The sequence below is a fragment of the Oreochromis aureus genome, linkage group 13 (assembly GCF_013358895.1).
Source record: "Oreochromis aureus strain Israel breed Guangdong linkage group 13, ZZ_aureus, whole genome shotgun sequence".
Taxonomy (NCBI): Eukaryota; Metazoa; Chordata; class Actinopteri; order Cichliformes; family Cichlidae; genus Oreochromis; species Oreochromis aureus.
This window is the reverse complement of record NC_052954.1, coordinates 10,116,190-10,140,892: the sequence shown is the minus strand read 5'-3', so window position 1 is coordinate 10,140,892 and position 24,703 is coordinate 10,116,190. Positions and strand designations below refer to the sequence as shown.

The 24,703-nt window shown below is 41.1% G+C and overlaps 2 protein-coding genes across 2 annotated transcripts; both read left to right on the top strand.

Annotated features, from left to right (window-relative positions):
• The first annotated feature begins 8,677 nt into the window (after window positions 1–8,677).
• Window positions 8,678–18,023, top strand: fam83ha (family with sequence similarity 83 member Ha). The gene is made up of 6 exons (XM_031737558.2): window positions 8,678–9,169; window positions 10,049–10,500; window positions 10,614–10,778; window positions 11,546–11,670; window positions 11,807–16,796; window positions 16,895–18,023. The coding sequence occupies exons 2-6, from the start codon at window positions 10,057–10,059 to the stop codon at window positions 16,904–16,906; spliced, it is 5,736 nt and encodes a 1,911-aa protein (XP_031593418.1). The 5' UTR covers window positions 8,678–9,169; window positions 10,049–10,056; the 3' UTR covers window positions 16,907–18,023.
• A 562-nt stretch (window positions 18,024–18,585) lies between these two features.
• LOC116318515 (androgen-dependent TFPI-regulating protein) lies at window positions 18,586–20,672 on the top strand. The gene is made up of 4 exons (XM_031737529.2): window positions 18,586–19,857; window positions 19,958–20,083; window positions 20,183–20,284; window positions 20,413–20,672. Exons 1-4 carry the CDS (start codon window positions 19,705–19,707, stop codon window positions 20,530–20,532), a joined length of 501 nt encoding a protein of 166 aa, XP_031593389.2. The 5' UTR covers window positions 18,586–19,704; the 3' UTR covers window positions 20,533–20,672.
• The last annotated feature ends 4,031 nt before the right edge of the window (window positions 20,673–24,703 follow it).

Sequence of the window (24,703 nt, the reverse complement as noted above, 5' to 3'; positions counted from 1 at the left end):
TTCGACGACAGCGCGGGTAGAAGGAGGGGGCGGGGACTACGTCCGGCTGTAGAGGTACGCAATTCCCGGAAAGTCTTCTTCGTTGGCAAATATTTTTGAAACACTGTAGCCTAGCGACCCGTAACGTTTGCGTAATCATGCTTTTTGAGGAGTAAAACTATATTTCCCCTCGATAGACTTCTGGTATTGGCGAAAAGCTAAAAGAATTACGGTTATATAGTTCAATTACAAATATGTTTGCAGAAAATAAATGGCAATTATTTAACCACTAAAGTGTTTTACTTTCTCCCCCCCCCTTTTGTTTGATCTATTAGTGCTGAGACTGGTACACAGATAATACTGTGGGTCTTTGCCATGCCCATTTCTGGATTGTACAAATTTGAAGTGTTTACTTAGGCTTTCGGTAATAAATAGCTTAAGTAATTAGCCATAAATACCATTACATAATGAAGTCCTGAGAACTGCCCCCTGGTAAAGATTGGTCTGCAAAAAGGTCAGGGGTCACAACCGCTTACAGAACTGCCCCAAAAAGCCTGGCTTCACAATCACAGACCTGCTGTATAACAACATTATATTAATATAAGAAACTTTAGCTTGATCTTTTGCCTTCAGCAATTTTCAGCATAGACTAAAGCTACTTTGGGCTTCTCCCTTATTCCCAAGAGGTAACCACATATGGGTAGCTCAGCATATTTGATTTGGCAGAGTTTTTTCTTTTCTTTTTTTTAATGCCAGATGTCCTTCCTGACACAACCCCAAAGGGATGTGTGTCGCCTCTCATGATCTAAACAGGGATCTTTCGCTTGTGAGGAAATTGCGTAAACCGCCATGCTGTGGAGCAAATATATAACATAAAAGTTCAAAGTAACATTAAAAAGAGATTTATTTTGATGACCTTTTTTTAGAAACAGTATTGTCAAAGCATCACAATAGCATACATCTAAATATCTGAATAGTGCACAGTAATAGTTATATGAGCAAAATGTACAGTATAATACGTACAATGCAGCTCCATAACGTAGTCGTTTACACATTCGTCTATGAAGTGAAACGTCTATGAAAGATTCCGGCAGAGACAGAAATCCCCTTGGGACTGCATCAGGAAAGGGCATGCTGTGTAAAAATCGGCCAAATCAAACATGGAGAGCTGCCTGTTTTTCACATGGGAGCAGCTGACAGTAGCATATAGCATGCAACTTACTATATAAACCTGTTGTGGCATGTACAGGTAAAGACATTTCACATCTAAATTCCAGAGCCTTGTTCTGTATGAGTACAACATTCCCACTAAATAGTTTGTATATTAACTACTTTCACTCCCACCAGAAGACTTAACCCACAGTGGCACGGTCTGCATTGTCTAATATCTAATGTACAGATAAGGCAAAACTAAATAATTACTAAATTACGTATTTTAAAAGGTAAAACTATTAGGCATTAGCGCATTCTTCTCCCCTGTATTCCTGGCTGATTCACCTGAGGCCCTTGCCTGTGCGCATAGTTGGCCTGACCACAAACTGCCTGCATTCCTCATAAAGCTGCATGCCTTTCGGGCGGTGGGTTACAGCAGAACAGTGGCGGTAGTTCAGAATCTTCCAAAATGCAAATCTTCTCAGATATTTTATGAGGATTTATTTTTTCATGGAAACTAATCTAGGCTACATGAACCCTCTGTGATTATGACACTAGGTGCCAGAGTTATGTTGCTAGGCTGCTACGTTTTAGCCTCAGGCAGGTGACCTCAACCAGATAAAATGCTGTGAGAAAAGGCCTTGTGTCACCATTCGGATAGTACCCTCTGCTAGAGTTTCTCAGTGCACTCACTGCAACCTCAAATAAATCCAGGCTGGATTTTAAAATTTGTAGTTTCATGTGAAAGTTAAGAATGGGTTTCCTGCAAGAATTAATGAAGATACTCCAAAATCTCAATCCTGAAAAGCAGATTGTCCTCAAACACCTGCAGGAAAAGCAAACAGAATGAGGTAGCAGTGAAAAACAGATACTGGGTAAGTTTTTGCCACCCTTTCCTGGGAATCTGCATTTTGTTATTCATCTAGAGTCAAATATGAATTATAATGGACGTCTCAAACAAAATATGTTTCATCTACACTTTTTGCTGAGGTTTAAGTTGCAGTGAGAAACCATGTGAGCTCAGTTCTCATAGAGCCACGTAATACTTTCCACCTGCTATCCTGCTTGGTCTTGTAAATCCCCTCATACTTTAGTTCAGAATCTGAAGCAGGCTATTTCCGTGTAACCGATTTCTCATTTTTATGCAAAAGTATATGCCTATGCAAGCAGCCCCGAGAGCTAACTTGGCAGAGTTTAGAAGTTCAGCAGCTCGTTGTGCTGCCTTCTTGAGCCTTTGCCAACTCGACTTCAGTGCCATCAAACAACTAATTGCAGGCGTACGCAAACAAAGGCCACGAAAGAAAATGGAACAACCTGAAAGGTCACTGGAAGTATGAAAGGAAGTCATCTTGGCAGAAATGTGACTCTAATGTTTGTCTTACTTGTGATTTGCTTATTCTGTGCTTTCCAGGCTCTTTCTGCAGCTAACCTTGAAGGACTGCGTTGACATCAAGCACTTTATGCCAAAGGAAAAGCTATAGCTGCGTGCTTGAGTCTGAGATGTACCGTGGGGACCTGATGTCTATTCAGTGTCCCTGACTCAGTGCAGGACATCCCAGTATGCAGTATTTCAGCAGCAGGATGTACCACAGGATGCAATACAATAGTGCTGGAAATAACGCAGGCATGTAAAAAACAAAAAACAAAAAAAGTAAATGTAAGCAAGATATAAGGCATTATAGCTGCTCCCTGGTTTTTTGTTTGTTTTTTTTTATCTTTTCCACTGGCAGACAGCATGTATGACATCACTGTGGAGAGCTACCCTCCCTACAGTAAGTCTGTGTCCTGTCTGAATGTAATCTGAAGTCCTGGATGAGGTCAGAGCTGGTTGTGTATTACTCCAGTCAGTAATTGCTCCTATTTTTCTCAGAACATTTCCTCAAGTGCGACATAGTGTAAAGTGCTGATTACAGCTCTGCCACTCCTGTGGCGACCTGCCACACGCGAAGACAGGCACAAGCAAGCTCGTATGTTAGTGTAGCTGCACACGAGCTCGCAGCTGCAAATGAGCGCGGGACATGCACACACACGCAGCTTTGTAAGCCAAAGCGTGTCCAAAGTGAATTCAAAAGGTAGACTAAAATAAACTTTTCTCTTGTTGCAAGCTGCAGACACACACAGAGCAAATACTCTAAAAATACAAACACTGTCAACAAGCGAAATGACAGGCAAATGATATGCACACCTGCTGCTGAGCACCCTGGGAAAGGAGCTCAGCACTGGCCCAACACGGCCTCCACGTACGCCAAACAACGTGGATCCATTTCACACCTTCAAGTCGCTCTCTAGACATTCTGCACTGACACAAGCCTGTTTTGTTACATCTGTGTGTTTATATCTACACCTTTTGTCACCAGCAAGGTGGTAATCTCTGGCTTAATGGAGATAAAAACTGGTGACAGGGGGTTGAAAGAGTACATTATTGTACTCTTGATGTGGGAATTCAATAATCTGCGGAATTTGCCATTCTCTCAACAAGTGACAAAGACAGAGGAGCTAGTCTTTGCCCAAATGACAAGGTTTGTCCAACATGACACAGATCTAGAATCCACCCAGATAAGATTGGCCATCTACTTTTATCATATTCAAGAACTTCATAAGCTGAATCTCTTCTGGATATGGACGAATTAAGTAACACAACTTTAGCTCATTTGGAACTGTGCTCAACTCATTGTCCGCAGACCTTCATTAACTTTCATCATCTCTTTAGGCAAGAATGATCTCACCTCTTCGAGAACCGCTAAGACTTCCTGTGTCCCTCCGTGAAAGTATGCGCCCAGAAATGGATTCAGCAGCTGCTGCTCTTCCTTTTCTCTTTGTTTTCTCACACTCCATTTTTTTTCTCTAGTGACAATCTTCCTCTTCCTACATGCTCTCCTTATCAGCACAATAGCCTCAGGACATGTTATAAACAAAAGATGAACACATGGCTTCCTACATAGAGGTAAAAGAGAGGAACTTCACATAAACTGTTCAGCCAAAAAATCAATCATAAATGTACATAAAAAATGTAGTCGAAACCACAGGTGTAAATATTACAGTCTGAACCGATGCCAACCGAGAATCTGAGGAAAGCATGGCCATTGTTTAGCACCTTCAGGCTGGCTTCCATCCCCACAAACTCGCCATGCTAAATACAAAGCAAACCATTTTTACAGCCTAGTTAAAAAAACAAAACAAAACAAAGATATCCATAGCTTATTTCCCTTTTCATGACAACTGTGAACGGAGTGAATTTGTATATAAGTCACTCTTTTTAAACGTATTATCCTTAAAATTATGCAGGATTAAGGGCGTAGCTGATTTCAGTAACAGATAGATGCCAACAGGAAGGAACAGTTGTTAGCTGTATGCTAGGCCTCACCTTACATATCTTATATCTTAGCACAGACACAGATCTCTGGGGATATCTTGCTAATGATGAGCTATCATTTACATTAAACCCTCCTTTTTATGTTATGATGGTTTAAAAAACCACAATGACACGATCAAAATCTCAGACTCTAGGCTTCAAATAGATGGAATAGATTTATAGATGGAATCAACTGTCAGGACCGGGAAAGTCAAACTCCTACGGTTCAGGCCACATGCAGACCGCTTTGATATTAAGTGAGCCAGACCAGTTAACCTCCTCTTTCTGACAATGTAAAGAAGTTTAAGTACACATTTAATTCTGAGAGATCTTAATATAAGAAAAAGTGCAATTTCAATAATACATCTCCATTTTATCAGTTTTACTGGATAAATAAATGATGCTGTAGTAAATTTAAGAAATCAAGACGGATGAAAAGCAATCAGATGCATGAAAATGCAGTTCGGATTTTCCAAAACTGTCTAGTTGGTTGGATTGGTGTCTTTGCTCTGCAAATTCTGGCCTCCGGGCCTTATGTTTGACATCCCTGATCTAGAACAACCAACCATTATTGTCATTTCTGGAGTCATGTTGCAAGCCTAACTAAAAAGCATGGTCGGTTAAGGCTTGTATTGTACATACCCACATTAAAAAAGACCTGCAAACAGCACTGCGGCCCCACCCAACAACTGAAGTTAAGCTTTTCCATTTAAAGCATTTATGAGAATATGAAGTCTTTTGACGTGATACAGCTCTCTCCATTTATACGGTGAACACCTTTACAATTCACTCACGTAAGATGTTCAGATGTCATTCAATGTCATTCAAACGGTATGGCCTACAAACTATGTGCTGTGTACTTTCCAGCTCTTCATGGGACCTCCTCGGTTTTGTTTTCACCGCAGGATGGGTGCTGAATTCTCTAACTTTGGCAGCTGTTGATTCTGTGCAGGTTTCCAATTAAATCCAATATATATATTCTTCATTACAGAGTGCGTACTGGTGGGGCACAGTCCAAGAGTGTGGGAGTCTGGGAAGGTAGTGTTGTTCACGCCTTGCACTCCTCTGTTTGTTTAGCAGTGTTATCAAAGTGTGTGCATCATGCAGAATGAGTGTGAACTGTATCACTCAACACTTTAAACGAACCCTGCTTAGTCTACGAGGCCTCTGCGAGGACGCGGTAATCAGATCTGCTGTGCAGGATATGCCTTCTTTGTCCCCTTTTGACAATAACAGTTGTACATTTGAGCTGAAGTTGTGGTATCACATAAATCACAACAGTTCACACTGAGTTTGATTCACACATTCCTGGTGGTGTTTTACGAAGGGGGAGGACTTCAGCTCTGAGTCACTGTGTGTCCAAGTTCATGTTTCATAATCACTGCTGTCAGTCACAAAACCAAAAGGCAAGACATGAGTTGTGTATTTTTATTGAGAGCTACACGAGTTAAAGGACTGCCACTGTGAATGCTACCCAATGGTATGTAGTGTAGCAACTATCTATGAACCAAGAGAACATGACTTTTTATGTCTCTATTCCAACTGCTCCTCTGTGTGCCTTGGGTGGTGCCTGAAGCGAACAATGAAGGATTGTCTTCAAGTCTTTACTTGAGCTGCTATGTTGTCTCACTTCCTTTGGATTGGTTACATCAGCATTCACGCTGACATGGCTATTTTAGGTCTGAGGTTGGAGCTGCCCTTAAAGAAAAATCACAGAATTTTAGCCTCTCTATCTCTCTCCTTTCAAGGTTTAACAAAACACGGGTTGCAAAATCCTGTCTTGGAAACCCAGATGTCCTTCCTCCAACTTTTAGGCTACATTCCCTCATGAGAACCTTTAGTAAACAACAAAGAAGGGATCATATCATTTCAGTTTATAGTGAACGCCACAAAAGAAATCGTTAATGAAGCATGAAAAGAAAAGAAAACAATGAATGATGGGATCATGTTGAAGGTGTAGCCTTTTTTTGCACACTTGAGGCTACACCTTCAACAAGGGCTGGTAGGGCGGCACTCTTTGTAATGATCATCCTCGCCCAGTGTTTCTATTGTTTGTTAATATGCTCATCATAGTAAGAAGTTTGAGGTTAACATATTAGGAAGTCTTTTCTATAGAATCCAGGCTTGAATAGAATTCTAGTGACTGTTTACATTGTTCAGAGAGGATAGGTTTCATTCCTGTATTAATTAGTTTTATTCCTTTGCCGCGTCTCAGCATTTTTCCAGTGAAACCTCTTAACAGCTTTAAAATTACCGGTAGTTGTTCATTTTTATTCATCTTATAGCATCAAAGTAAATATGATTAGGAATGATTTTTTTTAATGAATAGGCCTATAATTAGGTACCACTGAATCTGAAGTCCCATTAGTTCCCATTTTTAACATATTTATAAGCAGTGATGGCTTTACCAGCTAATACACCATGAGAAAAAGTAAGACATGCACCCTTAATGGCCACCCTGAAACTGGTCAATTAAATAAGTAAACATTAATCCTAAACCTAAACCACAAACATTTTCTTAAGTGTAATTCATTTGCCCAAAAAGGACTAAACCAATGTCACTGTTAGCATGTTCTTCTCATTTTCTTTCTCAAAGTGTCCCCTCATTTCTTTATATTTTGATTCCCGAGAGATCCATCTCACCCTTTAGCTGATCTATCTACTATTGACCAAAGCCTCATCAGATAAAGTCTCAGTCAAAGGGTGGCTGTCAAAAAGCCAGGAAAACTAGGAGAAAATGGTGAGGTATGTCAAATTATACAAAACTAAACAGAAAATCAGCAGTAACAGATATGATTGACTTATGAATCCAAAGGTCAGGAGAACGTTACAACATGTGAAATCTGAAAATTCTATCAGAAAGAAAAAACAAATATCAAACAAAAGCACCCGAAAACTGATTGAAAATTCACTGACTTATAATGATTTCAATGTACACAGACCTTTCTGCCTACATGGCTGCCCTGGAACAATTCAGAGGCTACTCTGAAGCAAGATTTAACTGCAAAGTAACGTAGTTAATAAAATGCAGTCTGTTTGCAACAGTATTTATACATTGTTTGTTTGCGGTTTGTAAAGTGCAGAAGTTTAGCCACATCCACCCCTGAAGCAAATCACAGTGATGTGGCAACTAGATGCCATAGAAAGTGAATGACATTCAGTGACTTCAAGCAACTAACTGCTAGCTATGCAAAGTGGGTGGGACCTAAAATAAACTTTTATCAATTTCCAGGCAAGCAATTGAAGCAACTATCAATAAGAGCGTTGGATACTGTTAATTGATACATTGCCTTAGAGGGCCTTAGACCAGAGCCTGGAATCTATGCAAGGAACCAGCCGTCGACTTCAAAGCGAATTGCTTGCAGCATGGATGCAGCTTTAGGGAATGATAGGCAGTAGACCAATACATCTAGCACATCGTGTTGAAAAAGTCAGCTGGTCAATTCAGAATCAGAATCAGCTTTATTTGTCACAAGCAGGTTGCCCTGCAGTGAGATGGGACCCCCCCCCCGACCTTACATGGGGTTACAAGTCGGAGATCGGTAGCGGGCATTCCAGGCTCCAGTTGCCTAATGGCCCTCTATTTACTACCAGGTCATATGTCAGTCAACGTTATTCTTTACTCCTCATTGGCAGCGACAGTCATTCGCTTGAAAGTTGAGTTTATCCCAGATCTCACCCAATTTGCCCAGCGTCCATTTCTTCACCTCTATTTCTTTAAAGTCTCATGAATATGATTAAATTTTATGGTCTCTTGTTGCCATGTCAGTGCGAATTGGTTCCAGAGTGTGCGTGGCTTTATGATGTCTTTTTCCCCCTACAATTAAAGCTAATAGCTTTTATTACGTGTAATGTTATTCAACATTTTATAGATAGAGTTAAACCTCCTCATCCAACCTTTATCTATTTTTTGTTTTTCTTTGTGTTTGTTTGTTTGTTTGTTTGGTTGGTTGGTTGGTTGATTGGGGGGGGGGGCGAGCCATGCCCTTAGCTCCGTCCCTGGTAACAACAGCCGTCTCAAACTATGGTCTGTATTAATGTGTCACTATGCCCCTACAGGCTGCTATAACCTGTTGATAATTAATTTACAGTGGGTTTATCCTTGGCCTTTATAACCGGGTAACAATATCTGGCTGCACAATCACACGAACACGTATTAGCTGATAATAACTAATGATTCAGAACAGTGTCAGGTCGGGGAGGGGGGAGAAAAATGAGCGATAAACGCAGGGATTTTATGAACTAGCAACGCATTACCTGATAGGGCTAAAATTAGCCACAAAGTTCGGCTCCAGTTTACAGCAGTAGTAGCGAGTGAGTGTCAGGAGTGAGATGATAACAGCTGTGCAGAGTTCAGCTGGCTCAGGACAGCCTCGGACACTGAGAGCTGAGCAGAAGTGAACAAACTGCGGAGCTGCTGCAGCCGATGAGGCGGGGCGAGGTCTGTCGACACTACTTTTTTCCTCCGGTCGATGCGTCTCAGACATTCTCGCCAACATGCCTCAAGCATGACAGCAAACTGGTTTAGCTGGGTGACGGGGGAAAAGGCAGTGTAAGAGCAAACTTTCGGCAGGTCACACCTGGACTTGGAAGCTCGGTACAGCTGTGAACAACAACACGGTGAAGAAAGCAAGATGACTGCTGTGAAGTTTAACCGACGGAGAGCTTGACGGGTACACCAATGAGGTAGGCTCAGCAGACTGTAACTGTAGGGGGCTGTATGCGCCTCTGTGCTGTTAGCCTCTGCATTTGGGCCAGCTGGATCCAACATGCGGCTACAGACTGACCCAGCTCCGGTTAAGTTTTCTAACTCGGTGGGGGGAAAAGTTTTGTCCGTAAATGACAGGCTCACTTGCGTAGCGGCAACAAACAGCCATCTTATCTTTAACTTATTTACTTAGAGCTCGTTATCCTTTAACGTCTGCTCCACGGCTTTGAGCTTTACTCTTTACTCCTGGTTTTTCTTTTCTCGTATATGTGAGATTTCTGACTTTACATGAAAGTTCAAATGGAGTCGAGGGTGTTTGGCCAGAGGGAGGAGCCACACCCTAACCATCTATCCTGTGGTTAGATTCCATCTTTCCTCAGTCATTGTGCTTTCACCGGTCCAATGAAATTGTAGCAGATGCTGCGATATCTCTGAGAAGTATCCACTGACGTCTATTTATTTTTATTTTTCTGGTTGTAGAGCTGGGTTTGTCACGGTGTATTGATAGAGTGATATCTAAACTTGGCTACAGCTGGTTGATTTTCATGAAAGTGAACTCCACCACTGTTGTAACTATGGACCCAGACAGTGTAAATATGCCACACAAACACTAGAATAAATGCTTCTGTTACTTTTCATTTGTTAAGAGTCTTTATCATGTTGGGGTGTTTTGTTTTGTTTTTTGTCAAATTGAATAAAATCTAAAGATAACAACATGTACTATCTTGCATGACAACAAGAAGCAGCGAATTAGACATCTGTGGGTTGTGTGAGTGTATCTGATTACAGCTGAACCCAAATTTGGTTCAAAAACATCTACAAGTTACGTCTCTTTTTGCCCTTTGTCCTCTCCTAAGACCACAGTATGGCGCGTCGCTCTCAGTGTTCCTCTGCTGGGGATAACCCCCTGGACCCCAACTACCTCCCTCCTCACTACCGGGAAGAGTACCGCTTGGCTATTGACGCTCTGGTTGAGGGGGATTTGGAGGGGTACTATGAGTTCATCCAAAAGGCGGATGTGGTGGACTTTCTGTCCACACCTGAGATTCAGCACATTCTGGGCTCCGTTCAGGGTCCCCAGCTGATCGGACACCCTGAACAGCCTTTTCTGGAGAGCGGGGGAGATGGATCCTCAGACACTTACTGGCCAATTCACAGCGACCAGGACGTCCCAGATTTGGACCTCGGGTGGCCCCACTTGCAACTCTTCAGTGTGCCCACAGAGGTTACCACTCTGGTTAACCCCCCTGAGCCAGACATGCCAAGTATCAAGGAGCAGGCCCGGCGACTCATCAAAAACGCTCAACAGGTTGGCCTGTGGTTTTCTTCACATTAATCACCATTGTTCTTTTTTCGACTGAAGTCGTACTCATGGCGGTTTTGTTTTCGCTTTGGTCTCTTTGTTTTCTTTCATTTCCTCAGGTCATTGCCATAGCGATGGATATGTTTACCGATGTTGACATTTTTGCGGATGTCCTTAACGCTGCCATGAGAAACGTTGCTGTCTATATCCTTCTAGACGAGCTGAATGCACATCACTTTGTGAGCATGGTATCCAACTGCAGAGTAAACCTGCAGAGCATTCAGGTGATTAAGTATTCTTTGCAATGCATTTTGTCTTCTTACATGTTTAATTTCCACTTCCATTTATACTTTATGTCTGCCCTTTTACCTTATATAGAATATGCATGATCCGCGGCTCAAAGTAGCCCTTAACAAATGTGCTGTTTATGTCTGCTTTAACTGATTAAATGGTTGAAATCTCTTTTTGTTATGCATTTTGAAGGCTGTTTTGTCTTCATTTGGAATGAATGGATTTGGCACTACAGGCCACAGAGGCCGGGGTGGGGGTGTTTGGAAAGCACTGAGAGATAACCCATGGTTGTTTGATCTTTTCATGGGATTTGTTGACAGTATTACAAAATGTAGAATATCACCAGCTTTATCTCCCAGTGGTCTTTTCACAGTAAGGCATATTGTCCAACAAAAGCTAAGCATTTGGTAAAAGATGACTCTCTCAAGTCTCCACTGGCATGGGAAAATTCTTAGAGCTGCATTTTATGCTATTGTGTAAAATAAATAAAATGCCAGTATCAATACATCTGAGCCTGATATGTTGAGTAAATGGAGACTGACTCATTTAGTGATGTTTAAAAAAAATCACATGACCAGTATAGTACTGCAAAAGTGAACTATGTATGCAGTCCTTTTCTCCTTTTCTGTGATCTCAGAAGAAGCAGTGCTAATGCAATGCTGCCACCTATCTTGGATTTATGCAACTGAAAACATTGCTAGATGTGTTTCATAAATTTTTAGGTTTTATAAATCTTAAGGTGATTCCTTGTGCCTTGCAGTTTTTACGAGTGAGAACAGTGTCTGGCAGCTCGTACAAGTGCCGCTCAGGCAAATCCTTCAAAGGTCAGATGATGGATCGCTTCTTGTTGACTGACTGCAGGGCTGTGCTGAGTGGAAATTACAGGTGAGGCTGTTTAAAACTGCTGCAGAATCCTACTACACCAGGATTGTTTCCTAATAAATGTGTTGTGTTTGCAACAGTTTATTGAACATTTTAATGATGCTTGTATTAAATTGCACTTATCTTATATCATGTCCAGCTTCATGTGGTCTTTTGAGAAACTACACCGCTGCATGGCGCACCTGTTCTTCGGACAGCTCGTGACTACCTTTGATGAAGAGTTTCGGATCCTGTATGCTCATTCCCAGCCACTGATTGTTGAAGATGTGGTTCCTCCAGTGGAAGACATAAATCCATTACAAAAGAGGGAATACGCCAGTGAAAGGCTATCACTGTACAGGGAGCCTATGAGAACTCTACCAGCAGCTGATTCTAGTCAACCAGATGAATGGGCCAGACAGTCCTGTGATGAACGAATGGATGACGATTGGAGGAGGAGGCCCTTTAAGACTAAGGAACCCCTGCGTGGACCTGCAGATTTGTACAATAGGTTTCCCTCCCAGCAACCACACATGGACCCATCATTTGATCAGGGACGTGTCAGGATTCCACCGATGGAAAATCGACCCTTTAAACATCCTGGCTTTGCTGAAGGTGTTCAAGGAAGATATTCTTATCCATTCCTGCAACCTCAGGGAATGCCAGAACCTGAGTCCCAGGGGAGGCATTTTTACAGGGGCCAGCAGCCTTATCTAGGACCAGCACCAGGACCAGAAGCAGATTACAGCTCTGACAAGTTCTGGAACCAAGGTTATCTTTCAAGAGATCAATACTCTGAATCTGCTTTACCACAAGAGATGCAACCCCCTGATTTTGACCCAGTTTTTAACTACTTGTCATCTACCAAAGACTATGATCAGAGCTCAGAGAAAATGCTGCCTGCAGCAGATTTTAGTTCATCTCAACCTAGAAGACTGAGTTTAGGCCATCCATATACATGCCAAACCTCTCCCACGCCCTCCAGCCACGCTGATCAGAGGCAGTTTCTTCAGGAGTCTAACAGTGACCGCAAGGATCCCATGGTTAAAAAGGGGCTGCGAAACTGGAGGATTAACTCATACCTTAGTGCATATGATAATTCAGGAGATGAAGGCCTGCCAGTGGCACCACCTCAGGCCCCAGATCCTTTTGAAGAGCCCCGTAACACCATGCAGAAAACCGCACCAGGGGTCGATTTGTCAGGTCCTAAAATCCCAAATGTCAGAGAGTTCAAAGTTCCTGTTATATCCAGGGTGAGTCAGATACCAAATTATGTCAAAACAACTGCCAGAGAACAGCCTAAGGTATTGACCGATGAACCTCCTGCAGTGGCAGAAGAAACCAAAACAACACCATCAACATCAGAGCCCCAAACCACAAACGAGGGGGAAAAGAGGACAGAGGAGGCAGAACAAAATGAGCCAAAGACTTCTGTTCTTCTGAGGAGGAAATTAAATGCTGGAGGAATGAGCAGGTGCTCCAGGTTAAGATCCTCTCTGATATTCAGCTCTCTAGACCAGCCAGCTCCTCAGGATAGCCAAACTACCCCTCCTGAGCAAAAGGACGGAGACATTGAAGACAGTGACAAAACTGAATCTGAAAAGATAAAACTACCCTTTGTTTCTCAAGTTCTGGGACAAAGGAGAACTGCTGCTAGAGAACCTTACGAATGGACTCGGTACCTAAAGACATCCACAGAAACATCAAAACCAGACAAGGAAAGCAGTAAAGGAGATGATAAAAATTCATCAAAGCAAGAAGATTCAAAAGACGTTTCTGAAAAGCGTGAGGAAATAGAGTCAGCAAAAGTATCCCATGTAGAGCAGCCTAATCTTTCACCGTCCATGCCTCGATCCAAGCTTTCTGAAGCTGAGCTACCCAAAACCAATCAGCCGGTACAACCACCTAAACCTTTAGCCACCCTTCTACCATACGCAGATATGAATGATCCTGATGTAAGATTGATGTTTTTCAAAGAGTTGGCAGCAAAACGCAAAGCTGAAGCAGCCGCAAAAGCTGCAAAGGGCAAAGGAAAAGATCCGGTGAAACCAGAAACTGAACTAAAAGTCAACAGTGGTGTCAAAAAGGAGGGACCTGAACCAAGAGAATCCTCAGAAGACATGGCTTCCAAAACTGAGGGGGAAAAGAGTGCTACTGCAGACGGTCAGTCCAGTCAGTCAGCTAGTGTGTCTTTAGAAGCCAGTGAAAACATTAACCAGCAGGACAGTCGGATCGAAAATCACTCCAATACCTCCCAGAGCTCTAAAGAACAAAATAAAGTAGCAGAAGATTTAGGCACAACAAAACTGGACAACAGTCAGTCAGCAGATCTTCTTCCTGCTTCCTCAGAGTTACCTCTGAACAAATCACCACAAGAACCCATGCTGTCAGATCCTGCTGATGACAAGAGCAGCCCCAGTCATCCACCCACAAATCCTGCTCCCGCTAATGTTTCTTCACTTACACAAAGTACTGATAAAAAGGAAAGCCCAAGCCTGGATTCTACCTCAAAGGAGTCTAAATCAGTCTGTGCCAATTCTGATGAAGGACTTTCTGCGTTGGCTTCTCACACTCAAAATCCTGAATTGACTCAGTTAGCAACCAGCATCTCCCCTCCTGCAGTAACATCAACAGTTGACACCTCTGACCCATCAATGCAGAGATCCTCCTCTGAGAATAATCTGCTAGATTCTGGTTCACAGAAAAGTCCAGTTTCGTTATCGTCCAGTACACCTTCTCTTTCCACCACTGAAGAGAACAGACTTTCAGAAGATTCCAGCTCACCCCCTGCTTCTGGCATATTAGCTTCAAATGATGATAAAACAGAGGCACATGACTCTATGAGCTCCTCGCCAAAAGGATTAGCAGAAGATTCTAAATCTAAAGATATGAGTAACCAAACTCCTCTAGATTCCTCTTCCAAGTTGCCGTCATCCCAGACTCCTTCAGCAACTGACTCTGTACATATGGAATCTGGTGTTTCTCCTGAGGTGTTTGTTAGTGGTGCTGAGCCAAGCTCCTCGTTACAGTCCACCACAAGCGTTTCTGGTGCTACAACTTCCACAGAAAGGTCAGAAAAAGATATTTCTGAATCAGAGAAAGCCAAATGTAAAAGAGAAAAAGATCCTTCTGAAGCAGAGAAGAGCATGACTGAATCAGAAATACAGGTTTCTGAACCAGAAAAAGATACCTCTGAAACAGAAATAGGCATGCCTGAATCAGACAAACGTGTATCTGAATTAGAGAAAGTCGTGTTTGAAACAGCTATTTCTGAAACAGAAAAGGCCATTTCTGCGACATCAGACCCAGGAAAGGATACTTTGGAATCAGAGAAAGGTGTTTCTGAATCAGAAAAAGACATTTCTGAAACATCAAAATCAGAAAACGATATTTCTGAATCAGAAAAGAACCTTTCTCAAGGAGAAAAGTGTGTTTCTGAACCAGAAAAATCTGAGGGAGCTCTGTCTGAAACACAAAATGCCATTTCTGAAAAACAAGAATCAGTAAAAGATATTGACTCTGAAAAGAGCATTTCTGAACCAGAAAAAGATATCTCTGAATCAGAAATGGGCACGTCTGAATCACAGACAGCTGTTTTTGAAACAGAAAGGGCCATTTCCGAGACATCAGACCCAGGAAAGGGTACTTTAGAATCAGAGAAAAGTGTTTCTGAAACATCAAAATCAGAAAAAGATATTTGTGAACCAGAAACACGCCTTTCTCAAGTAGAAAGATGTGTTTCTGGGTCAGAAAACATTGTTTCTGAACGAGAAAAGTCAGAGAGAGCTGTTTCTGAATCAGAGGAAGGTGTTACTGAGACAGAAAAAGAAGTTACTCAATCAGAAATTGGTGTTTCTGAATCAGAAAAAGCCATTTCTGAAACATTAAAATCAGAAAATGATATTTCTGAATCAGAAAAGAGCCTTTCTCATGTAGAAAAGTGTGTTAATGAATCAGAAAACATAGTTTCTGAACGAGAAAAGTCAGAGGGAGATGTTTCTGAATCAGAGATAGGTGTATCTGAAACAGAAAAGGCAATTTCTGAAAAGCCAGACTCAGAAAAGGATATTTCTGAGTCTGAAAAAACTGTTTCTGAATCAGAGGAAGGTGTTGCTGAATCAGAAAAAGACGTTTCTCAATCAGAAATTTGCTCAGTTCAAAAGCCTGTTGCAGAGGATTCTTTGGTTCCTGAATCTCCACAACATGTCAAAGGTGATATCATACCTACCAGCCCTTCTCCACCTGAGCCAGGTTTACCTGAGATAAAAGAGCCCACTATTACTGTACCCACACCAACAGACACTCCAGCCGAGCATTTGCCCTCAGAATCAAGCTCCACTGTCATTACAGACTCTACTCTTAATGCTTCGCAGTCAGAAACAACTGCATCTCCTCAAGACGCACAGATACAAGCAACCCCTCCCTCTGACCTCAACTTTACTGGAGCTGAGGCACCAACCCCTGCTGAAACAGGATCACGTTCCTCTCCTTTGTCTGAGTCAGTTGAATTAGTTTTGCCCCCTGAAGCTAAAAAAGCAGAATCCAACATGTCTGCATTGCACACTCTCGCTGATACAAATTCCCTTTCCAACCAGACTCCATCAGAATCGGATAAAGCCCCCAAAACTCCCTCTAGCACAAATGAGCCTACCTCAGAGCCACCTGTGCCTGCTGAAAATAGTAAAACAGAGCCTGAGCAACTGGACACAGGCGGGAGAAACTCAGATCATACCCAGGGTACAAAGGAAAGCAGTGCCAAAGAGTCTGTCGGCAGTGAGAAAACGAATGACCAAATACAGCAAAGTAACTTTTCTGAATCAGCAGAGATCACATCCAAGCAGCCCAAATCGAGCCAGTCTCGCTACCACTCATCCACAGCCAACGTGCTCTCAAGCAGCAACCTCAGAGACGATACCAAGCTGCTCCTGGAGCAGATTTCCGCTAATAGCCAAAGCAGGAATGAGGCTACCAAAGAGTCTCCTGTTACCGATGACGAGAAAGAAGACAAAGCTGACAAAAATGCTAAAAGGGAGAAAGAGCGAGGACTCGATAAACTAAACAAAGAGCAAAAATCACCTCAGGAGCGAGAAAAGCTGCTGGAGAGGATCCAGAGTATGAGAAAGGAGAGGAAAGTTTACAGTCGATTTGAGGTATGAATGTATTACCAATATTCTTTGCTATTAGCAGTCTGAAAATATATTTGATTGCCCTTGTGGTGAATCTATTTTTTTTGTCTCTACTATCACAGATGACAACTTAAATGGGATCCAAAGAAAGATGAGATATTAAAAGGTGGATACAGGATGTGTAGAAGGAAGTGAAATAAAATAAATAAAAAGCTGGCAAAGATATTTATTAGAAATGGGATTTCTCTTCTGGGTTGTATGGAAAACAAGGCTTATCGTGCACAGAAGAGTCAGGGAACGTGTACTGAAGCGTGAATTTAGACAATATGCAAGTTATTGCAAAGCCGTTGTCCCAATTACGTGCTCAACAACGAGCTTCTTACTGTGGCTGAATCATCGAGTTGCTCCCAGTATGAACTGAGAGCATGTGTGCGGGATCGAACATGTTTTTACTGACTGCAGGGTAACGTGCAATGTGTCAAACCAAGTTTCTGTGAAGAGGCCTTATTGACGTATTTTTTACAACACTGACAGCAGCGTCAGCTAGTTTTATGACCAGATGTTTGAGAACTGATAATCTACAGTGGTCAGATTTTGTAAAGCTGTAATATACTGTAGTTTGTATTATAATGGTTCACCTTCATCTTAAAAAGATGATAATTACATATATTTGGAAGTAAGTGTAATTTGTGGAGGCACGTTCATGCTGGTGTAAATAAACTGTAACGTTTTTCATCCTAAACATGCAACCGAAAGCGAGGAAATGCACACGACATGTCGACATGTAACACTGTGTCATTTTTGTTTTCAGCTGTCGAAAGCAAATGTCGTCGAGGTTAATGATGAATATTCAAAAGTGCATCAGGTTTACTTCAAGGTCTTGTTTATATAAACCATTCAACGCTTTTTCATTTACACATTTTGAGGAACAAACCCCAAAATCCAGCGTATGAAGCTTTTTTAAGTGTTTACTTTGCCCGTGGAAAGCCAAAACAATCTGACAGTATGGGGATGTATTTTATAATCTGCTGAAACCAGCCTTTTAATTGTCTTTTAAACTTTTCTGTACCCTGCAGTCTTTAAATCAGTACCTGTTCTGCATGTCTGTTGAAACTGATCTTGAAGCTGTGAAGAGTTTACATAAGAGTATGTAGAGCTGAGCGGTGAAAGTGAGTTCTCACAGATTTACAGTATCATACCTGTCTTCATCACCTTTTGCTGTTTGTAAATAAAACTTCTTAAATATATCGAGGCTTGTTTGTTTTTGTTGTTGTTTTTCTCCCATGTCTGAGTTAAAGTTCATTAAATTCATGTTTGATATAGCACAGAAAGAAACTTAGGTACTGCTTTAAAGGTAAATTATAGGTACTATGACACTATTTCCACAAAATTAGACATGCCATCTAAAATACAAAGAAAACACAAATTAAATAATAAATTATTTAAATCCTTAATTGAAAGAGGTTTTTAAATATTTACGTATATAATTTGTCATATAAATGTTTCATATGTAACGTGTTCATATGTATCTTGAAAACTCCATTTGAATTAAAATATTCAAAAAGAACACATACATTATATTTTATATAACAGATTACTCTTCTAAACCTACACAGATTTAGTAGCTTTAACACAGTGATTGCAACATACTGCATATTGGATGTGTCACAATACTATCAGATCACAGCCTTTACACTAGCACCATCTTCAGGCCATTTATGACATCTATAAATACTTTAAGGATCATGACAGGAAAAAGTAATGGGAAAACAAGTATAGGAGAAAACTTTATTTTATTTTTATTTTTGCCTGTTTCTTCTAACACTTTTATTCTCTAACGTGAAAGTTTTGCTCTTTGAAATGTTCTTTCTTATGAATTTACCGGGTTATTTTGACATCACACATTTACTATTTTTTAATAAGCTCCTGAGAGATGTGTCGAGCTCCTGAATTTAGATTTCCAGCAATAATAATGAAGTAACTGTGCTGTGATCCAGTCTTTGTCAGAAGAGATTTACCTACAGTACTGTCCAAACGTTTTAGGCGGGTGTGAAAAAATGCTGTAAACAAAGAATGCTTTTAGAAATATAAATGATTGTTTATTGGGCCTAGATGTATCCTGCAGCAGGACAACAACCCCAAACATACAGCCAAAGTCATTAAGAACTGTCTTCAGCATAAAGAAGAACAAGAAGTACTGGAAGTGATGGTATGGCCCCCACAGAGCCCTGATCGAGGGTGTCTGGGATTACATGAAGAGACAGAAGGATGTGAGGAAGCCTACATCCACAGAAGATCTGTGGTTAGTTCTCCAAAATGTTTGGAACAACATACCAGCTGAGTTCCTTCAAAAACTAGGGACATTTCTAAGTGTACCTAGAAGAATTGATGCGGTTTTGAAGGCAAAGGCTGGTCACACCAAATATTGATTTGACTTAGATTTCTTTTTTGTTCATTCACTGCATTTTGTTGATTGATGAAAATATATTAACACTTCCGTTTTTGAAAGCATTCTTTGTTTACAGCATTTTTTCCTCACCTGCCTAAAACTTTTGCGCAGTACTGTATCTGAACTTTTGTAACCTTCCTAACACGTTGGGATTTCACTTGCAAAACACTATATAACAGATTACACTCTCACTGTGCATAAATTTGCCTCCCAGCCACAAGCGGTTATGAAAGAAGTCCTCGTATGTTTCGTAAAAAACTGAACAGTGCTTCTCTTGTGTTTCTTTGTCTCTGCTGCCTGCAAATGTCTTGATAAGCCGGCGCCGAATTACACTAATCTTTAAAGAACCTCCACTGCTTCAAGTGCCTCACGTCTGAAGGGAAAACTTTGAAGTTTAGTCTTTTTGTTTTGTTGTTGTTTTTTTGCTTGCATTTTAATTTATTTACACTATTTATTACAGACGAGTATAAGTTTACACTGAGAATGACTTCAGCTGTTAGGGGAGTCTATCACATTACAGCATTCAGCTGGTATGCTTTTATTGTTAAGAATCTCAACGATAAGGATGGAGAGGATTTGCCACCAGGAATCTTTGTTTATGGAGGACCTTGGAAGTACCTCACTTTTTTAAACTTGGTGAGTGCCTTGATCATTTATAGGTGTTGTGAAGGATTAATGACAGAGATCCCAACAAGGACAGTGTGAAAAAACAACAATGCTGCTTGTAATGTTTCAGTTATTGCAAATGACGTTCTTTGGACTGGCGGCAGTGAATGATCTTCAACCTGGGAAAAAGGCTGAGAGTACTCTGAGCAAGTTTAAAGACTTTCTCTTCTCTGTCTTTGCCTTTCCAGTGGGCACGGTGAGAACCCCACATTTGTAAATCCTACATTCTTTCAAGGGCAAAAAAAAAATCCCACTATGCTTCACATTAACTCTGCCTTTGCTGCCTTTTTTTTAGTTCGTTGTTCTACTTTTCTGGGCAATCTTTGCATATGATAGAGAATTAGTCTATCCAGCTACCATCGACACCTTCTTCCCTCCGTGGATGAACCACGCTATGGTCTGTGGACTTGTGTTTTTCGACATAAAAAATAATTACTCAGCATTGTTTGTATTTTTAAAACATTTATAAGCAATTCCTGGTTGGCCTGTCGGGGCTTCTCATGTTGCTGTTGGCTTTTTCTTCAGCACACATTTGTCCTTCCCATCTTACTTGGAGAAGTGCTGGTGCAGCCTCACGCCTACCCACAGACTAAACGTGCACTGACGGCATTAGGAATCGTGGGCTTGGCTTACTTATCTTGGTAAGTGCTGACTCAGCATCAACAGCATAATCAAGCAATCAAAGCATGTCTTGAGTTTTTATCTTTCATTTAACACTGATTAAAGTTCATCTTCGCGTGGCTGAAAGCACAACACTGTCTAAATGCATCTATTTTTGCTGCTCCAGTGCGCATACAGCTTGCGGATAAAAGCTTCTTTTCAACCTCCACAGCTCGGGCTCACATGTTGTAATGCAGCCAATAACTCCTCACGAGTCCAGAACAAACCATAAGCATGCTGTTCATTGCATATGAGATGTTTATTTTTGCTGCTGCTTTGCTGTTACAATGACTGTGTGAACACACTGGGTGAATGTTTGCATGAGCCAAACCTTTTTTTCCCTTCTTTTTTTCTTTTATACTATGAACATATTCTGCAGGATTATATGGGTGTACATGTCAGTCGGGATTTGGGTGTATCCTCTTCTGGGGCGCTTCAGTGCTCCTGGTCTGGTTGGCTTCTTCTTTTTTAACATGTCTGTGGTGATCTCACTCTACCTGCTCGGGAACGAGCTCAGCAGACATGTCTGGGGTAAGAGGCTTTAAGTTTGCCATATCATGCAAAAATAAAAATGTTTAAAAAATAACAACAACACCACGAGAATCTAATCTGTCTCTTTGTTTAACTCTCTCTTTTGTCTCCTCTTTCCAGACAAGGACGTGAACAAAAAGACAAGAGAAACAAATTAATTGAATCTTTTCCCAAACTGAAATGGTCACATGGTTCTCTTTGAAGTGAGACTATGCAAACAATCCATTCTTTCTCTTACGAAAAACAGTTTGAACCACAGGACAAAACACACCCTTGCCTAATGCGTTACACATTGTTCTGATTTGATGACTGGGTAATGATTGCGATAAAGACTGTATTCTTCTCCACTTGCGCTCCTTGTAACACCAATTTAGCATTTTAGCTAAATGTTAAATAGCAGCATTGAGCCAGATTACTTGCAACAAGCAGCACAGCTGAGGGTTACAAAGGCAACAGTAAAGCAGTTAGGATCCATGTTTAACATAACGCAGTTGTGTGCACCTCTGAGTTATTCAATGCCAGTGTCACGTTTAAACTGAACATATTGCATGTTTTATCCTGTGATCATGAAACATCTGCAGGGTGATGTGAGAATAACTTGTAATCCAAATCAGCATTGATTTGATGACATCACAAATCCTTCAAGATCTCCAGGAAAGTCTGTTTTTGTATCCACCCGTCGCTCCAGATGAGCTCCTTGTTTCTTTTTCTTTCTTTTTTTCCAAAGGAGATCAGGGACCACGCAAGTCCCTGTAGCCTTTTAGGTGATGGAGGTAGTTCGGATCCGCATCCACCAATCCAACCGAAAGGATCTTTGCCAATAAATGCAAGTCGTCTTCGCTAAGATCATTCTGTTAAAGAAATTAAAGTCAGATATTTTATCCTAACTATTCTCAGTAAGCTCAGCATTTAACTTTTGATTGCCGCTTACCATCTTGTTGTTTGCAGAGGATTCTGGGAGCTGGGACTTTTGTGACTTATTTCCCTGAAAATGATAAGAATCATTACTCAGAGTTACTCTTTGCTTCCTTGTTCCACCACTGGGCAATCTCTCTAACTGTTTCTGTTTGCTTCAAACTCCTTATTATTGATGTATGTCTTATTTTGATCTGAGCTACATTTAAAAAAGAAAGAAAGAAAGAAAAATAAATAGCTGCTCACCTCTTTGAGTCCCTGTGAAAACCAATATATGACGAAGAGAAGACCTGCAACGATCTGAAGACAAAACGAACAGCAGTCAGTATCACACAGGTCACATTCACCACTAGAAAACAAAATCTTTGAAAAGTGAGCTTACTTACAGCTAAAAGGCTTAAAATAATATATAAAGAGGTCTGTACTTACTCCGATCAAGTACAACATGTTTGCTTCTGTTGTGTCTGCCCTGTTTGTGCTCTGATTTGTAACCTAAGAAGAAATAAATAGGATCCTCCTCTGAGACATCGGACCACAATGCGTAAGACAGGAGAGGAAAACTCCCCTAAAGAACCAGCAGTACAGGATAGACTGCATATTCACCAAGCAGGTTATCCTACGCCCAGTGTTGGGAAGGTTACTTTTAAAATGTATTCCACTACAGAATACTGAATACATGCCCCAAAATGTATTCTGTAACGTATTCCGTTACGTTACTCAATGAGAGTAACGTATTCTGAATACTTTGGAATACTTAATATATTATCATGCTGTTTACAACTACATGAATGTACTATTGCTGTGATTTATTACTGTTACTGAAGGTCCGCGGCCCCGAAACGTAGTAAAGGGACCTCTGGCTAATACGTCGGGTTCGTGTCGGGCTGGTAGCCGAAAACTAGCTTTACTTTGTTGTCTGGGTCAACTTTGCTTGCCAGAGACAGAGAGAGGCGTTGAAAGGCTGCTCCAACGGAACTTATTTTTTCCGGAGGAAAACACGAACACAGTGTACAGTTGAGTCTTAATAGCTTACTTACAGCTGGGCTCGTCAGGCACTCTTCTTGGCTGCTGTGGTTATTATTATATTTACATGCTTCCAGCTCCCGTTTTTGCTCCGTGACAGCTCGGACTTTTCCTTTCTCTCCCTCCCTCGCTCACAGACACATAACGGGTATGGTAGTCCATTCTCCCTGCAGCACGGACTACACTGCCCATCAGGCTACATGCTTTAGGGCTATGCCTGTAGCATTCTGCCTTTAGCTTAGCACAACAACAACAACAAAAAGCGCTCTCTCACCCAGGAAACACGCAGAGAGGCGCGTCACCCTGTAACCATGGCAACCGTAACGCTGCCGCCTGGAACAACAGAACATAGCTGTCAAACAAACCCAAATAATCCTGACCCGCGACAATATGAAACAGGGAAGTACCGCTGTGTATTCCATTTATTTCAACAAAGTAACTGTATTCTGAATACCACCTTTTTAAACGGTAACTGTAACGGAATACAGTTACTCATATTTTGTATTCTGAATACGTAACGGCGGTACATGTATTCCGTTACTCCCCAACACTGCCTACGCCTGGGTGAAGTCATGAGACAAATGTGCGGTTACGCAAACAAATGCGTAAAATAGGCTGATTTGTGTGTAAAGAGAGCTATCATTAGCTGTAAGTCTTAACGCAGGTTAAGATGATCTAACCACAGTGACACCTAAAAACAACAGATGTCAAAGACTCACAACCTACCTGTCATCCGCTCTGTCATATATTTACGCATAGGAAACATTTGGAAAAGGTTAACTAAACCGCCTCCTCCACCTTCACCAGCAATGCACTGAAATAATATCTATGTTTATCATACTTTCAAAGTATGCAAAAATCTGTTTTTGACTCAGGCTGTCCCCTGTTTCATGCAATCAGTAGATGATTTTAAAATGCAGCTCAGATAGCATTGCACAAACTGCGTCACAAAATGTATGTTTGTTTTCACTACAAGCTCAGTTTCATTTTAAAGAGATTCATACATATGGCTTCTTCTTTGTATGAGATAACCTGTATTTGTGGATGGGACGGTGAACAGTGTTCACAGATAGTATTTTCTGGAAGTGTTCCTGACTCCATGCGCTGATTTCATGACACAACAATGCCTGTTTTTAATGCCAGTATTGTCTGTTCAGTATTGTCCCATGCGCACAAAGACTTATCTACATTCTCTGATTCTTTTGATGATCCTATATAATGTAAAATGATTCCACAATTTTGTTGTCCCAACCCCAACTTTTTTGAGACATGTTTTTGCCATCAAATTCAAAATGAGATAATATTTTTGTGAAATATTAAAATGTCTCAGCTTAAACATTTGATGTGTATAAAATATGGGCTTGGGAGCTTTGCAAATCGTTGCATTCTGTTTGCATTTACATTTTACACAAATGCAAATAAACATTTTCAGATTTTCTATGTAGTATATTGCAGTATAAAAGAAATCAGCTAACACAAAAAGAGACAGACAGACTGACTGATAGATGGCATTGTGCCAGCAGATGGAGTATGCATGATATGAATGTATCTGACTTTTCATCTCCTTTGAAACCATTCGGTCAAACAAAAGTTTGCTCTGAAACCTAGCTGTGTTAGCTGGATTTTGAATGAACAAACTTGGATCTCTGTTACAGAAGCATACTGGACATCAATGAAATGTCCAATC

Coding starts and splice junctions, on each gene's coding strand:
- fam83ha (XM_031737558.2), top strand. CDS start 10,057: ATGGCGCGTCGCTCTCAGTGTTCCTCTGCTGGGGATAACCCCCTGGAC. Junction 10,501..10,613: donor TCATCAAAAACGCTCAACAG/GTTGGCCTGTGG, acceptor TCATTTCCTCAG/GTCATTGCCATAGCGATGGA. Junction 10,779..11,545: donor TAAACCTGCAGAGCATTCAG/GTGATTAAGTAT, acceptor TGTGCCTTGCAG/TTTTTACGAGTGAGAACAGT.
- LOC116318515 (XM_031737529.2), top strand. CDS start 19,705: ATGACTTCAGCTGTTAGGGGAGTCTATCACATTACAGCATTCAGCTGG. Junction 19,858..19,957: donor ACCTCACTTTTTTAAACTTG/GTGAGTGCCTTG, acceptor GTAATGTTTCAG/TTATTGCAAATGACGTTCTT. Junction 20,285..20,412: donor CGTGGATGAACCACGCTATG/GTCTGTGGACTT, acceptor CTTTTTCTTCAG/CACACATTTGTCCTTCCCAT.